The sequence below is a fragment of the Eubalaena glacialis genome, chromosome 3, assembly GCF_028564815.1.
Source record: "Eubalaena glacialis isolate mEubGla1 chromosome 3, mEubGla1.1.hap2.+ XY, whole genome shotgun sequence".
NCBI lineage: Eukaryota > Metazoa > Chordata > Mammalia > Artiodactyla > Balaenidae > Eubalaena > Eubalaena glacialis.
In genome coordinates, this window is record NC_083718.1 from 44,740,781 (window position 1) to 44,758,364 (window position 17,584).

The 17,584-nt window shown below is 35.2% G+C and overlaps 1 protein-coding gene across 4 annotated transcripts in view; it reads left to right on the forward strand.

Moving 5' to 3' along the window:
* Positions 1 to 17,185, forward strand: part of RPS6KC1 (ribosomal protein S6 kinase C1) — a 212,376-nt gene extending 195,191 nt beyond the window's left edge. For 2 of the 4 annotated variants that reach the window (XM_061185596.1, XM_061185597.1), the window contains 3 exons: positions 5,882 to 5,964; positions 7,065 to 7,160; positions 16,261 to 17,184. In XM_061185596.1, the coding sequence (XP_061041579.1) occupies positions 5,882 to 5,964; positions 7,065 to 7,160; positions 16,261 to 16,371 (290 nt within the window). In that variant the 3' untranslated portion in view covers positions 16,372 to 17,184. Of the gene's footprint in view, positions 1 to 5,881; positions 5,965 to 7,064; positions 7,161 to 16,260 lie in introns of all 4 variants that reach the window. The other 2 variants (XM_061185594.1, XM_061185595.1) reach the window with 2 other exon arrangements.
* The last annotated feature ends 399 nt before the right edge of the window (positions 17,186 to 17,584 follow it).

Here is a 17,584-nt window from a genome sequence, read left to right on the forward strand (position 1 = left end):
TTTTATTTAAACTTGTTTATTCACTTGTGAATTATGATAGTTTGAATCATTAGTATGAATCCATAAAATTCTATATTGTGTTAGAGTATGAGGAGTGATGGTGCTAAAATGGGATTTCTAGAATTTTACTAAACTGTTCTCACATATTTGATGTCCTCCAAAAATTTTGGATGAGTTGAAATCTAATCTGGAGCTGATTTTGTGTCTCCATTACATTAAAAGATGGTAACGGTTAGATTTAGTGACACTGATTCATTTTGCTTGCCACCAGGTCTCTTAGGGAAAGGAAGGGTGGCTGTGTGTAGAAAGGAGAAGAAGGACGAATGTGGAATGCTGGCTCATTTTAGCATAATCCCTCTCTTTGGGCATCTTAGGTTAATGGAGGGAGAAGAAGTTATGAGAAAGGCTCATGAGTGCTTTTGAAAACACTTTCAGGATTGTAAAATTACAGGTAAAAAGAAGGCTAGAGGTCTGGCTGTCCTCATTTTCAGAGAAGCTAAAATATCCAGCCAGGCTCAAACAGTAGCAGAACTAGAGCCCTGTCAATACATCTCTTTGACTCAAAGCCAAAAATTCAGGATTCTTTGATATCACTGTCTCTTTTTGAGTTTTTGTGGGAATAATCTGAGGATTTGTTTGTTTTCTTAGGGAATAATTTATTTTTCCACCGATCCCTTTGCTTAATGCTTTATAGCCCTGCTGTCCTTGTGGAGAATAAGGATACTGCTTTACCACCCTGGAAACTGCAAATATAGAATGTAGTGTCAGGGGAAGGGGCATGCATGGGAACTGAATACATTGGGTTTTATAGGGAAAATATTTTGAAAATTGACAAAGCAGTGGAGGATTTATCCTTTAAAATTTTTTTCTGCTTTTTTTCCCACCAGAGATTTAAAAAATTCAAGGTAGGGAGTTTAAAGGGATTTCTCAGCTTTACTATGTTATACTTTAAAAGAACCCTCACAAATTTATTTGATATTTCTTTATATTCTCTGCTTTTGACTTTGGACACAACATACCTGACTGTTCAGCTTGTGTTTGTAGTAGCTATCATGTAGCTTTACATATGAAATCAGTACTCTTGGTTTATGCTTAAAATTTTGTATAGATTTTGCAAGTAAAGCAGTTTTAGAGTATTGCTTTTGACAGCCACACAACCTCAGTCTTCTTTTTGGCAATGCAATTTCAAGGTATATCTTTAAAATTTTAATCTAAGAATTATTGATCTATAAGGGATGTTGAAAAGACAATCAAAATCTTTCATTCTGATTATTAAAAGAAAGTGAAATTCTATTTTAAAACCCTAAAGAAGAAATTATGTAAGTATCTTCTTCCAGTTGTTCTAATAGTTAAGTTTCCTTAGCCGTTTGGAAGTTCTTCTTTGTATCTTATCTAAATATAGAACTCTTTGTTGTAGTTCAGAGTCATCTATTAAAATCAAGGACAGTTGGTCATGATGTCAGTTTCACATTAATTAATGAATCCTTAATATAAAGTCATTTTGAAGTGATTCAAGCTGCACTGTTAAGGGGATGGATTTAAAACTTGTTCAGTGTCTTTTTTCCAGATTTCCATGAGAAAAAAATTAACTTTTCAGAGTTGCTGTCCTTCTTTATTAGCCCAGTCAGATTAAAGATGACATTCAGCCTAGTTGTCTTCAGACTTTCAGAAGCAGTTTTTCTTAGATGGGATCAGTAGTTTCTTTAGGCCAAAGTGCCATTAGAAAGCTTAACCAATGACAGCCAAGAGTGGGGAGGAAAAAGAGAATAAGGGGAGGGGAAAAGAAGCAGGCTGTCCGTGGAAGAAAGAAGAGGGGAAGATCAAGGAAAGATGGGAAAAGAAATGGGGAGTGGATGAAGTAGACTAAGGTTGATGGTGCTAGGGTGTCACCAGCAGTTATATCAGGTGCCACGTGGTGCACCCCGCATCCTGGACCAGAAAGCGAGCCGACTGAAAATGGGAATTAACTTTAGGGCCTGCTTGGGTCTCTTGCTACTGTCTGTGTTGCCTCACGTTCAGACTGGTGCTTGTCAGACACTGTAGCATCCACATTTGAAGCAGTATGTTGGTCATTATCTACCTGTTAAGGACTCTGGCAGAAAATTGTGAGGGATTTCAAAGCAGCATAAAAACCAGTGAACCTAGTTCTTAGACTCCTTAGTTGAGCAAGGTCACAGAAACCAATAAAGGAATAACACCTTGTCTGTCTCCTGAAGTGCCTCTCAAACTTTTCTACCGAAGTACTTCTGACTGTAGAGGTGACATGAAATGGGGGCCTCCGAGACTAATAATATGATCCTGAAGTTTCTTTGAAGTCTTTTTATCTTGCAGATCCATGCAAGGTTTACATTCTGTTCCATAATGGGTCTGTGTTTCTTTTAATAATAAAACAACATCCTACCACCTCCCACACATATAAAAATCTTTGATGCTCAGGAGGATGCACTGTGCTTATGGTAGCATCAGAGATCCCCCTCCCCCCACCGCGTGCCCACGCGCACACACGCACGCGCGCGCACACACACTCTCTCCCTCTCTCTCTCTCTCTCTGACACATTTCACCCCCAGCGCACATTCCCAGCAGTGATATGGGAAGCAGGCACAACGTGTAGCATTTGGTGGTCTAGGCTACACTGGTGACGGCACTTTGGACCTTTTGGTGAATTTGAAAGCTCCCTTTATAAATTATATTAGTCATTGATTACATTGCATAGACTTATCACAATAACCCTTTGCTCAATTCTGACAGGAAACCTTTGTGAGCAGGGGCTTGGGGTGTGGTTCTAGTCTAGAGCTCCTCAGGGCGTGTTATTAGACCCTATAAAACCATCTGATCTTCACAACGCTCTCTGAGCTGACTGGGTCAGGCATTCCTCTTTTCCCTGAACACACAAATACGTATTCTTTCTCCTCCAAAGTCATTCTACCCAAGTAAGTTCTCCATAAGGATGCTTGGAAATTTTAAATAATTCATGTACAATGTTAAACACGGTTCCTTACATATAGTAAGCAGTCAACGGATGTTAGCTACTGTTTTGTTGTTGCAACTATCATTATTACAATATGTGCCTACTAGCAACCTTCAGACACGGAAAGTGAGACTTGGAGGTTGCATATTCAAAACAGATGGCTGATCAATAATTTGGGGTCTTGAGTTGTGAACATGTAACACCTTTCTAAAACTAAGGAGTATATACTGCTTGCTTTATGATTAAACAAAATGACATAACTTAAATTCTTGAGCAAGATATTTAAAAATAAAACCATTAACTCTGAAAACTGATTTTAGTTTCACATCATTTAGCAATGTGGTGAGTATATAGTGTTCTGTGGAGGAATAGTGCCTAGCAGGGGACCTAGTTTGTACTGCTTATACGTGTTTGAATGAATCTTGATAGGTTGAGACCTCATTATAGAGGCCTGAATATATATACATGCCTGGTTAAGCAAGACATTTGAATGTTATTTAATGTTCAGTGAGAAGCCATTTCAGAATTTCGAACAGGGAAGTGATGTAATCCATTGCCTGCCTTAGACTGGAAGGAAATGTGCAAAAGGTTATATTTGATGACAGGGCTATGGTAAATTTCTTCTACTTTTCTGAAGTTTCTAAGAACACACATCCTTTTTAAAGTTTCTGGAGCACACTTCCAAAGGTGATGGTGGCTCTCTTTGGGGAGCTTGGGAATGGGGTTGGGGGCAGTGTATTTGAATCTGGGAGGGGTAACATAAGTACTTTGAATGAGAGCCCCCAAGGAATTGTCCTTCAAGAAAATCACTGTTTTAGGGAATCCTTAAGTATCAGAATCGTAGATTATAGAGCTAAATTTAACCTAGAGGTCCTCAGATCTCACCCTCGTGTTATGGATGAGATCAAGTGAATTCCTCAAGGCTCTTAACCCAGGACTTCTGATTCCTAGTCCACTGCTGTCTCTAATATATGATACATTAAAGTTGTAGAGGATCGCTTCGTGGCCTTTTGGCTAAGATCAAGTGTAAAGTTGTAGAGGAAACTATAGGCAAACAGACTCTTAGGGAGGACTGGCCTATATAGCTTCATCTTTCCTGCTCCAACAAGCCTGAATGTTTTCATGCCATCTTGCTATACATTTAAAATTGTACCACTTAGATATTCGTGTAGGTTAATAAGTATAAGAATGAAAATAAAAATCTCACTATCCCAGAGGCAAAGCACTAAAACATTTTGTTACATTTTCTCACCAGTCTTTTAAAAATATATGTATTTTTAAAATTAGGATTCTATTGTTTTATAGCTTGTTTTTTTTGAACTTAATGTATCCAGACATTTACTTATAAACCTAAACCTTGCGTGAATACATCATTTAAAATGCTTATGTAGTAATATTTCATTGAATTCATGTGTCAAAACATGTATAATTAAACCTCTATTGTTAGATAGTAAGATAGTTCTCAGTTTTTCAAACAAGCTGCTATTTTATGAATGCAGATGGCTCTCGGAGGATTAGAAGACTTTTGGTCATTCACACAATAATATGAGTTAGTTAAATATCTATGTTTTCTTTTTACCACCTAGCTGAGAGCAGCTAAGTTAGAGAATGGAGGTTGTGATTTGGCAGGTAGCACAATAAGGAGAGGAAAGATGGGTAGGAGCTGGTGTGAAGGGTATAGTTGTACATAGGCCTTGTGAAACCCAGAATACGGTAGGTGCAGGGATAAGGAAGGAGGTTGCTGAAGTGGAGTAATTTCAGTATTTTGCATAGAAATGGCTCTTTTTTTCTTTTTCTGATCCATATGACCTTTGCTTCAAGACTTAAAACTCGAGCTGTGTTATGAGTTTTTTTGGTTCTCCAACACAGTAGATTCACTAAGTATTGGTTAAAAGGCTGGGGCGCCAGAGCACCACTTCCACTTGTTATTGTCCAAGTTCCAACCTAACTACGTAAAACCTTTTCAACATGATTGTTGTGAGTTTTGGGCTACCTGCAGACAAATAATAAGCGTGTTTTGTCAGTTTAATGGAAATGAAAGGGCAGATATATTCAGGCTTAGTGACTAATTGAATGTCATTAGGAAAGGACAAGAAGACATCAAACATGACTTAAGAGCTAAAAGCCTCAAAAATGGTGAAATGAGGAGTTATTGCTGATTTGTGAAGAAAACTGAAGGATGACACCTGAAAACTCATATTACATTTCAGGAACTTGTGCTGGTGAGAGATAGGGATAACACAGATAAAACTGTAACTTGGAGATATTCTAAAAGCCCTCATCTTAGCCAGTAGTTTCAGTTGTGGCTTAAAACACCATATCTATCTGTACTGCCGAATAGTAAAATGGGTAAATTTGCATTTCGCATCCTCCTTCTTTAGTTGAAAACAATTGATTATTTAGGAGAGGGATCATACTATAGGTCCTAGTTCTGCTTCTGATTTACTATATGACATTGGACAAGGCATTTCACCTCTCTGGTTTCTAGTCTGTAACTCAAAGGATAATTAATACTGGTTTAGATAATTTTTGAAGTTCCTTCTGAAACCTAGAGTCTTTATTTCTAAAACAAAAAATGACCCCTGAGATAGGGTTGGCTGTACATTCTCAAATTTGAAAAATTAAGCAACATGCTGATCTAGTAGTTTCATGTAACTTTTAAGTATAGCATCTTGAAGGTGTCCCTCTATCAACTAAAGAACAAATGTCTCCGTTTAATATATGACTGCATAAAAAAATGCAACCACAGTAGGTGACCAAAAGGATAAGTAACTTTCAGGAATTTTGAAAACCCAGTAGTATTTAGTATGTGCTCTCTCAGCATTAAAAAGGTCACCTTGCTAATACATGTTAATTTTGAGAGTTTAATTGACCTTTGGAATTTTAATATCAACCTTTCTTGGTGTGTTTAGAGGTTGGAGCAATCACGGAAGAAACTGAAGCCTGTGATTGGTGGAGTTTGGGTGCTGTCCTCTTTGAGCTTCTCACTGGCAAGGTAAGCAGTGACCTGGAGATTTATTAAGTTTATCCAGATGCTACCTTGATTTCAAACTGAGAATATTTAGCCTTTGCCTTTAGTTTTTAGGTCAGGGACTAAGTAAGAAAACCTTGATACCAAAAAGGCAGGGGGGGGGGAGAAAAATGCATGTTTATCAAGATTCCAGATTTTTAAAAAAGTTGAATTCTATTACATTGAATAAATTGATGGTAAAATTCTGTTATGTCACACTGTTAGTCCATAGTGAGATATAAGACTACACATTCTTTCTCTTCTTTTTCTATGAGTCAGTTTTAACAGAGTTAAATCTGTAAGGTTCATGTAAGGATTTAAATTCTCTGTATGTTTTAAATACCTGTCTGAAACCAGGAGGGAATTATCATTTTAGAAAATTAATGTAGATATTAAAGGTAGTATTATCTTTTTTCTCAATACTGTAATTTTTCCTGTCTGTTCTGGCTTAACGGAGAGTTATTGATCAGAGAGAATTTATACTGTCTCTGATCAGTAACTTTTAAGTAAGATATTTGAGGCTAATAGTTAATAGATTTTAATAGAGTATTGTGCAGATTGCCTCCTGGGATGAAAACAGAGGAAATGAACAGTCATACCTCTGTAAGTAGTCATCTACCTTAAATATGTAGTTAATACTGAGTGCCTAACATGGTTGTGGAATATACAAGTCACCTATACATACATTTAAACCATAAAGTGCTATACATATATAAAGCATTATTATTAACAAATTTTCAACTTCGAAGGTTTTTAAGAACATTAAAAAATTTGAGATATCAAATCCTATTTTAGTTTTTGGGTATAATGGAAGTTTTTCTATTATGAGCCACTCTCTTTATAACTAAGGGAAAAGGGTGAGTGGCCTAAGCTTATGATGTGATTTTGATGACTGCCTGTATTTCAGTTAGACTTCTGTGGGCTCATAGCCCTTGTCCTAAACTGCTTAGAGGGTACTATGGTGATTACTGCACCTCCAGTTAAGGTGGTTGTTGAGCTTTCTGTATTTGCTGTCCATAAACCCTGTGATGGAACAGAATATGATGATGTTTGGGATAAGAAGTATACATGATTGATTGTTTCAGACTCTGGTTGAGTGCCATCCAGCAGGAATAAATACTCACACTACTTTGAACATGCCAGAATGTGTCTCTGAAGAGGCTCGCTCACTCATTCAACAGGTAATTTAATTGACCTATTGGCCAAGTATATCAACCATGCAAATTAGCAGAGCCCACGGCTCCAAAACCTTAAAGAAATTAGTTTCGGACAAGAAGGACCCTTTACTAATTACAAATTCAGAACTAGTACTGTATATCTTTAGGCTTCTACTATTATCTGAGTATTGGTGATGTCAGAGAGAATAGGTAAAGCTTGTTGGTATTATTTATTTATTTATTTATTTATTTTAAATCCAGGCTAATGTTTAGTCAATTCTATATATCTGTGTAGGTGTGAGATTTAAGTATTGCTTTTAGCTGGTCTGGAGCTGCTCTATTACATTTTGTAACCATATGTGAATGGCTATTTTCTTTTTTTTTTTTTAACTTTTTAAAGAGTTTATTCCTTAGAGCTAGTCTCGAGATAGTATATGGTGAATGGCTATATTTATAAACATAGGAATGGGCTACATAGGAGAGAAGTGGTAGAAAATCTTGCCAAGTTAGATCACTTGTAGATCCATTCATGGAACTTGAATATTGGTGTCAGTTGGTGTATTTCTGGTGGCTTTGAAGAAAGAGACTATTGATAATTAAAGTTCAGTATCCCAGAGGTAGGCTTGGAACTCTAGTGAGCTCCTTAAATTGATTCGCCATGTGTAAAGTGCTCATCTAGCTTTGAAGACCAAGTTTTGATGAGTACACTGAGGGTTGTTAGCATTGAGGTGTGATAGGCTCACAGCAAATCAGCAAGAATTGTCAGGACTGTGATCCCCTATGCTTTTGGGAAAATGTCAAGGGAAAAGTTATTTGAAAAAGATGAAGAACTAAAATTTTTGTTTAATGAAACATGAATTATTTTTTAAATCAGGGAAAACAAAATTTGTAAAAAAAAAAAAGAAAGAGAAAAGGGGAGGGGAGAATATATTAAGAAGAGTATTACCTAGTATTCTCTTGAGCAGTGATTTTTGTTCCATTCAACGAATATATGTAAGGCATAGTGTCATAAGCTACAAACTTGAGATTCACAAATAATTATATCACAGATGGATTTAATAAAGGCTATCAGAGAGGTTTAAAAAATACTTTGGCGAGTCAGGATAAAGAGGTGTAATAATTGATGCAGTGGTGGTATTAGGAAAGTTTTTGTGTAGTGAGTGTTATTTTTGCAGAGCCTTAGCCAGAATTTTGGCATTGCAAGGTTGGATGTGGGGGAATAACTGGGTGGAATGAAAAGCTTGAACAAAGGCAAGGAAGGAGTCAGAAAGACTCAATTTGGGAAATCAAAAGTTTGGTTTATCTAGAGTACAAGGTTGAATATAGGGATGAGTAGTAGTAAGTAGATGAGAATGGAAAGAGAAGTTGGGGCTCTCTTATCATGAACACCAGGGGAGAATGATAGTATTTAATTCACTAAAAAATTGAGATTTGGAGTTTTTGTGCACAAGAGTGAAAGGCTCAGTGTCGTGCTTCAGGAAGATTAATTTGCCCAGAGTATGTAAAGTCTAAAGAAGCATAATCAGGTTGGAAATAGTGAGATGAGAGTACCCTGAGCACTTTGTAAAAGGATTAAGAGGTAATGCAAAGACACATAAAACATTTCATTCTAATGGGCAAAAAGGACAACTCCTCGTTTGATTTCATATTCTTTGTTGTGGCACAGCAAGGTAAATTCAAAGTATTTTTTTTGGCTATTAATTTAAGGAAGGCTAGCAACTGCTATTTTTTGTTTCTCTTTCTTAAAGAAGTAGTCGTTATTATATAATATTGAGAATAGAATTCCCCACATTAATTAATAAAGGTCTGTTACTCCTGTCTATCAGAATTTATGTTGTAAAGGAGCCTGAGCTTAAGATATGTTAAGTTCCCAAATACAGATACGTATAGCTTATATAGTTAAAGCAGCGTTCTGTCATTGGCCTGCCTAAGGAAACTACCACTCATGTTGAGGAAACATCATCAGGAAAGGGAAAAGGGGTCTCTTGGCATGATTAGCAATTTGTCATTTTGACTTTCCTCTTCCACTACCTCATGGTTCATAAAGGTTATTTTAAAAAATCACAAAATGATTTATGTGGAAAGAATTATTCCACTTTGAGGAGATTTTCCCCTCTTTGGTCTTTTCAGCTCCTTGCTTTCTTCCTAGATTTCATAATTCTCTGTACCCATGGTTTAGTCATCTCAGTCCAAGTGAATGGTGCTAAAGTAAACATAGTTACATTTTAAATGCAGTTTAAAAAAAATATATTTACATTTTACAGATCCTCAGAGCATGGATGTTTGTACTTCACAGTGTACATTTAGTTCTTTGTGACACAATTGCTTTGTCAGTTGAAAGATATTATATGAGAAAAAGACCTTCAAAACAAATTTCTGTGCCTCCAATGCTCAGCTTTATTGCCTATTCTTTAGGAGAAAGGAGGTTGGCAGTGACTGTCTTGGTTTTGCCACTGGCTGACAGATTCTTTTAGCAATAGAATCTTTGTGTGATCTCTCAGAAGGCCTGGGAGAGTATTTAAAATGGCAGAATAAGCAAGACAGTCATGGGTAAACAATTATACTTTTGCCTATGGATTTACACTTGCAAAATTATAGAAGAGTCCATGAACTAAGGTAAATTGACTTTAGTAAAAGTCAAAATATGAACTTTTATTGGAATTTCATAATGAGGTCATGTTTTGGAAAGAATGGGGGCGGGAAAGCCAATTTTAACAAGAAAGAAAGAACTTATATGTTTATATGTTTCCTGAAATATTAAAAAACATGCTATAGTTATAGTTAATTCTTACCAATGTTTGATATTTTAGATTTGTATTCAAATGTTTAATGCCTTCCACATTTCAATCAGTGAGCATGACTTGTCTGATTTTGAAAATGGATTTGATATGTTTAGGATATGCTTATGCTGTTTGTTTTATAGTAGCAGCTTTTCTCTTAACACAGTTTAGCAACTTCTAATATAAAAATTCTTTGAGCAGTTCACTTTGATAAAAAGTAGTCATTTTGAATGCTAGATACAGTAATTTCAAGTGAAAAGACTGTGAGTACAGTCTTTTGAAGTATATGCTTCATTCCCCTTGTGGATTTGGTGATATCAAAGTGAAGTAATAGATTCTTGGCATTTGCAGATCACGCACTCATAAAGCAGTGTAATGTTGTGATTAAGAGCAGGGATTCTGGAGACTGAGTACCTGAATTCAGATCATATCCTTGCTACCTACTACCTATATGATCTTAAACAAGTTATTTAATTTCTCTGAGTCTCTGTTCTCTCATCTATAAAACAGAGATATTTATAGTAGCTATTCATAGAGTTGTTGTGAGTTCAATGAATTAACCTATGTTAAGCAATTAGAATAATGCCTGGGACACAGTAAGTGTCACATAAATGTTTTGTATTATTATTATTGATAGGGCAGCACTGAAAGCTCACGACATGTAGTAATTTATAATTTCATGAAGCATATAGTTGGATTATAGTATAGGGCTGCTAACATGAGAGTGAGGCAACTGCTGGTGATACAGGTTGAAGAGGTCTAAAAAGTAGTGGATTGGCACATAATAGGAAATCAACTGATGCTTTTATATAAATGATTAATTATTAGTGAATAATAGAAAAATAGAAATAAAGGAAAAAGAAGAAATAAAAGTTTAGGTTTGATTTGAATAGTGGGATTTCCTGTAGGTATAGAACCATTAATGTAATCATCCAAATATTTCAGTTGCAGTTGACTAAATTCTGTGGAAAAAATTATATGCTATAGGAATATTCTCAAATTTGAATGGCTATAGCCATATGAGAAATATGGAAAATTCTCTTCTCAAAAAAAGAAATTATAAAGTTGGACAGAATTGGCAAAAATAACCATCTTTATGCTCTGGAAATTGATCAAAGGGATGCAACAATCTGGAAAGTACTTATGCTTGAAAAATAGCTGAACTTTGGGAAAGAATTGTGAGACTCTGTGGCATTCTTGCCTGGGGCTACTTGCATTCTCTTTTCCCTGCTTGATCAGGTGTGAAGGTTCTCCCAGCTTGGGGTAGGCCATGAAGACCAGCACTGAGGCTGTATGCATGTGCAGGGAAAGATCTCAGTGGAAAGTAAAAACCAGGACAGACTTGAAAGTGGCCTAAATTTTGAATGTGTTCTCCTGCCCATTGGCATGGGATGGAAGCTTTAGTAGCTAAGGTATTTGAATGCAACCCCTTTTCAGTCACTGGTTGACCACTAAGCTATGCAGACACAGTGGTGACCCTTAGGAAACCAAGCTTAAAAAAGGAAAACGTAAAACTTTTTTCTTAAAAAAGAAAAAAAATGAGCAGAGATATCAACCTCTGCTTGTTACAGTGTGGTGGGGGAAGCAGATTTACAGATCTAACTGAATAAGTTATCAAACAAAGAATAAACCAACCAACAGCAGTTGATAACAGTCTTCTTGAGAAAAAAATAAGACTTCAGAGTCACTAAAATATATTATCTAAAATGTCTCATTTTCAGCAAAATGTTGTAAGATATCCACAGAAACAAGATAGTATGATCCATAGGCAGGGAAAAAAACAGTCAATAGAAATTACTCTGAGTGTCCCCAGATTTTTGGATTTAATAAAGACTTCAAAGCAGTTATTATAAATATGTTCAAAGAATTAAAGGAAATCATGTATAAAGAATTAAAGGAAAATAAAACAATAATGAATCAACAGAGATTCTCAATAAGGAGATAGAAATTATATTAAAAGGAAAAAAAGAACCAAATAGAAATTCTCAAGTTGAAAAGTACAATAATTGAAGTGAAGAATTAAGTAGGGGAAAAAAAATTCACTGGAGCATCTCAACATGATAGTAAATTATTCAATCTGAAAAACAGATAAAAAAATTTGAAGAAAAATGAACAGGGATAAAGAGACCTGTAAGATGATATTAAATATACCAATATACATATAATGGGAGTTCCAAAAAGAGGACATACGGAAAGGGGCAGCAAAAAATGTTTAAGAAACAATGGCTGAAAACATCCTAAATTTGATGAAGAACATTGAAATACATCCAAGAAGCTTAGTGGACCTTATGTGGAAGAATGCAAAGAGATCCACATAGAGATATTGTAGTCCAATTGTTGAAAGACAAAAACAAAGAGGAAAGTTTTGAAAGGAGCCAAAGAAAAACAACTCATTGTATCCAAGGGAACATTGATGTCTGACTTCTCATCAAAAACAATGGAAGACAGAAGACAGTGGAATGACATATTTAAAGTGTTGAAAGGAAGTAACTGTCAGCCAAGAATTCTGTATCCAGCAAAATTATCCTTCAAAAATGAAAATGAAATTAAGAAATTTCCAAGTAAAGACAGAGAATTCATTGTTAGCAGACCTGTCTTACAAGAAATAATACAAGAAGTCCTTCGGCTGAAAGTTACCAGATAGTGACTCAAATTCATAGGAGGAAATGGAAAGTGCTGGAATGATAAACATGAGTTAATAGAAAAGACTAAATATGTTTTTTCTCATTTCTCTGCTCAACTTCTTTCAAAAGACATAAGATTATACTTGTAACACTGTGCTGGTAGGTTTATAACATATATAGATGTAACATATAGTATTTAATGACAGTAAAAGACAGAGGAGGACAGAAGGAATGGAACTGTAGTGGAGCAAAATTTCTGCATTTCACTGGAATTAATCTGAAGTAGATTGTGATAAATTAAGAAGCATAATCTTGACAGCAACCACTAAAATAGTAAAGGAAAATTAATAGAGGAACTGAAATAGTACAGTAAGAAGTATTTGACACAGAAGAAGGCAGTAAAGGGGAATGAGAAAAGACAGTAGACGTAGAAAACAAGTAGCAAATTAGCAAACGTAAACCCACCATGTCAATAATTACATTCAGCGTGAATGTCTAAACATGCCAAGCAAAAGGCAAAGATTGTTAACTGGATAAAAAAGAGATCCAACTATCTGTGTGCAAGAGACACACTTAAATTAAAAACACAAATAGGTTGAAAGAAAAAGGATGGGAAAAGATAAACCATGCAAAGAGTGACCATAAGAGAGGTGAAGTGGTTTTATTAAATATCAGACAAAATAGATGTAGAGACAAGAGAATTACCAGGGACTAAGATGTTTTATAATGATGAGAGGATCAATAGATAGAAAGATATAACAATTATAAATGTATATGCTCTAATAACAGCTTCAAAACATATGAAGCAAAGTGATTGAATTGAAGGAAATAATAGATAATCCAATAATAATAAATGGAGGCTTCAATACCCCATTCTTGATAATTAATAGAAAATCAGCAAGGATATAGAGAAGACTTGAACAACATTATCAAACAACTCTGACATATATAGAACAATGATTGCAGAATACAGTCTTATCACATGCACATGGAACATTCCCCATGATAGGTCATTTGCTATGCCATAAAACAGCTTTCAGTATTTAAAAGGATTGAAATTATACAGCATACTCTGACCATAACAACTTTTTATTAGAAATCATCAACAGAAAGAGATCTGGTGAATCCATACCAGATATTTGGAAATTAAACAACACACTTCTAAATAACCTGAGTCAAAGAAGAAATGCCAAGAGAAGCCAGAAATTGTTTTTAATGGAATGAAAACAAACACATGATATATCAATATTTATAGGATGCAGCTACATCAGTTCTTGGGGAAAATTTATGGCTTTAGACATCTGTATAGGAAAAGAATGGTCTCAAATAAAAATCTCACCTTGTAACTGAGGAAGGTAGAAAAAGAAACTGTGAAAAGCAAAATAAGTCCAAAGCAAGCAGAAGAAAGAAAGCAAGCAGAAATCAATGAAAGAGAAAATCTTCATTGGATAGAAGAGAAAAATAAGAGAAAAATTAAATCACAAGTTGGTTCTTTGAAAAGATCAGCAAAATTGGGAGACCTTTAGCTGACTTCAAAATGAATATGAAAAGGCAAGGGACCTAGAGTATCCAAAACAATTTTGAAAGAGAACAAAGGAGTACTTACACTCCCAATTTACAGTCAGTATAAAGCAACAGTAACTACTTAATTACTGTGGTATTAGAGCAAAGAGGCAATATAGATCAATGGAATGGAATTGAGAGTTCAGAAATAAACTGTTACATTTATGGTCAATTGATTTTCAGTAAAGGTGCCAAGATAATTCGATGATGAAAAAATAATCTTTTCAACAAATGGTGCTGGGAAAATCAAATATTCACATGCTAAAACCAAAATGAACTAAGACCCTTAATTCATATCATATGCAAAAATTAACTCAAAATAGCTCATAAACCTGTATGTGGGAGCTAAAACTGTAAAATCGTAGGAAAAAAATTGGAGAAAATCTTCGTGACCTTGGGTTAGGAAAAGAATTATTAGATATGACACCAAAACATGATCCATAAAAGAAAAAAAAATGGTAAAGTGGGCTTCATTAAAATTAAAAACTTTTGCATTTCAAAAGATACCAGTAAAAGAATGAAAAGACAAGCTACAGACTGGGACAAAATATATGCACATCATGCAACTGATAAAAGATTTGTTTTCAGAATGTGTAAAGAACCTTTTAACTCAGTAAGCAGACAGCTCAGTATAAAAATGGGCAAAGGTTCACCAAGGAGGCTATATAAATGGCTAAGAAGGATATGAAAAGATGCTCACCATCATTAGTCATTAGGGAATATAAATTAAAACCATAATAAGATACCACTAATACCCACTAGAAGGGCTGTGATAAAAAAGATAGTATCAGTTATCGATGAGGGTGTAGAGAAACTGGAACTCTCATGCATTGCTGGCGGGAACGTAAAATGGTACAGATACTTTAGAAAAGTTTGGTAGTTTCTTGAAAAGCTAAACATAAACTTAAGACAAGACCCACCAGTCCCACTCCTAGGAATGTCCTTAAGAGAAATGAAAATATGTGTCAGCAGGAAGTCATATATACTATTAATTATAGCCGTAACCTGGAAAGTCCATATGTCCATTAACTGGTGAATATATTAACAAAATGTGTTATATTCAAATAGTGGAATGCTGTTCAGAAGTAAAAAGGAGCAGACTGTTGATACGTGCTACAACACGGATGAATCTCAAAAACATTATGCTAAGTGAAAGAAGGCAGCTGCAAAAGACAACATATTTTTATGATTTCATTTATACGAAATATCCAGAAAGGGCAAGTTTATAGAGATAGAAAACAAATCAGTGGTTGCCTAGGGCTGGAGATGGAAATGCGGATTAACTGCAAACAGGATGAGGAAACTTTTTAGGGTGATCAAAGTGTTCTAAAACTGGATTGTGGTGAAAGTTGCACAAATCTTTAAATTTACTAAGAATCATTAAGTTGTACAATTACAACAGATAAATTTTATGCTATGTAAATTATCCCTCAGTAAAGCTGTTAAAACAAAAATTTGGGGATGCATGAATGTCTTAAGACACATTCTTTCAGTATGCCCAGGGTCGTCTATAATTGTATATGACTACTTTTATTTTCCCACACTTAACAATCCTATTGCGTGTAACATTTATTAACTTATTTTATACCTGATTCCTATTAGTGAAGAAGTCGAAACACGTTTCACTCATTGTATCAGATTGTTCCATGTGAGTCAGCTATTTCAAAGAAAGCAATTCTGGAATATGAATTGGCTTATTCAGACCTTAGGTAAAGTTTAGACCCCGTGCATATATAATTCACTAGGGATTGAAAGACTTATTGTGCCTCCCAAACTTTCTCATCGTGAAAGGAGTAACTGGATCTCTCAGAATTTGGTGCAATATCTAATTAATGTCATAATTGTACTTTTGGAGTAGGAAATTGATAGGTGTAACTATCCTATTGTACTATATGAGGATGAGAAGCAAAGTGAGTTACTCAAGGTCATATTTCAAATCAGTTGAAAAGTCATAAACTCAGATATGTTCCCCACCACCCCACAGCTAGAGTGGTATCATAGACATAATTCCCTTTCAAGGAAATATAGTCAGTTGGCTATCAGTCAAGTCCATTTGTTACTGGGGTTGAATTTAGAGGTTCTTTCCTTTCATATATTTTTCTTTTCCTTTGATTCTTTAGTTGGATTCCCACTATTCACTAAATCCTTCTTTTTTAGCTCTTACAGTTCAACCCTGTGGAGCGTCTTGGTGCTGGAGTTGCTGGTGTTGAAGATATCAAATCTCATCCATTTTTTACCCCTGTGGATTGGGCAGAACTAATGAGATGAACATAATGCAGGGTTCTCTGCACACGTTCTGATCTTCTCTATGACAGGTGTCTCCAGCACAGAGGTAGCTCTGCCTTACACTCAGTTATAGGGCACCAAGCATTGGGATGAAGCTCTTTAGAGGAAATGGAGAAAGAAAAAGCCTGAGAGAGAACAATTCCTTTACAGTTACTGTCTGGACAAGATATTGGCTACATTTGCAAGGGGCTGTTATGTACAAACCTTTAACTGAGGTGTGATCTTTATTTTATCTGCATTTAGTGTTGCAGGTGAGTTGTAAACCCAACTAAAAGAGGAATGCCCTTCAAGACCTTCCTCTGATATGAAGCTCCAAGTGTAGAATGAAGTGTTACTTGAAAGGAGGACCTTTACATGGCGGCTGACAGTGCTTTCCGCTAACCAAGATTGGTTTAATATGATCAAATTAATATTTGCTGAATAATATACTAAAAGTGCTTCATGAATAATGTCATCTATGGAGCTTAAAAAGTGAGAAAAAAAGAATATACACATCATGTCTGATAGGAAAACTGAACCACGATGCTATATAATTAATGTATGTCGAATATGGTCCCATAGTCATTCTTTCTGAAGTCCACGTGAGAAGAAAACACTTCATGTTGTCAACTTTGTACTTTGTTGGTTGATACTGCTAACAGAAGGGTTCATATGAACACTCTCTCTCTTTCTCTCTCTCTCTCTCCATCTTTATTTTTTCACTTTCTACACCCTTTGTCTATTCTGTCATATTCTGTTCTTCCTACCCCTATTAATACATATGCAACAAAAAAGGGAAGGGAGTATTTATTTCCCCAAATTGTATCAACTTAATAAGAACTAAAGAATCATGTAAAATAAACGTGGTAAAAATTTAAATCTCTCTTTCATTTAATTGCTTAAGATTTTTTTTCTTTTTTTCCAAAGGCCTCTCTTCCTTTCATTTTGGAATGTTAGCAATTTCTGCTTCTTATTATGCTTGACTTCATTTTAGTTTTTTGGCTTAGTATCCTAAGAACCAAAGGATCTCATCTAAATGGGATTGAATGGCAATCCTATTTTATTATGTATTGACAGGATTTCCAGATTTGACCTCCTAAGCTACTTGACGTTGTGTAGAAAGAACATGAGTATTTATACATCTCCAAACATTTGTATTCGTTATTTCTTTCTGTTGCTAAGAAAGCTCCTGTAGTCATGCACTGTTTACAACAAT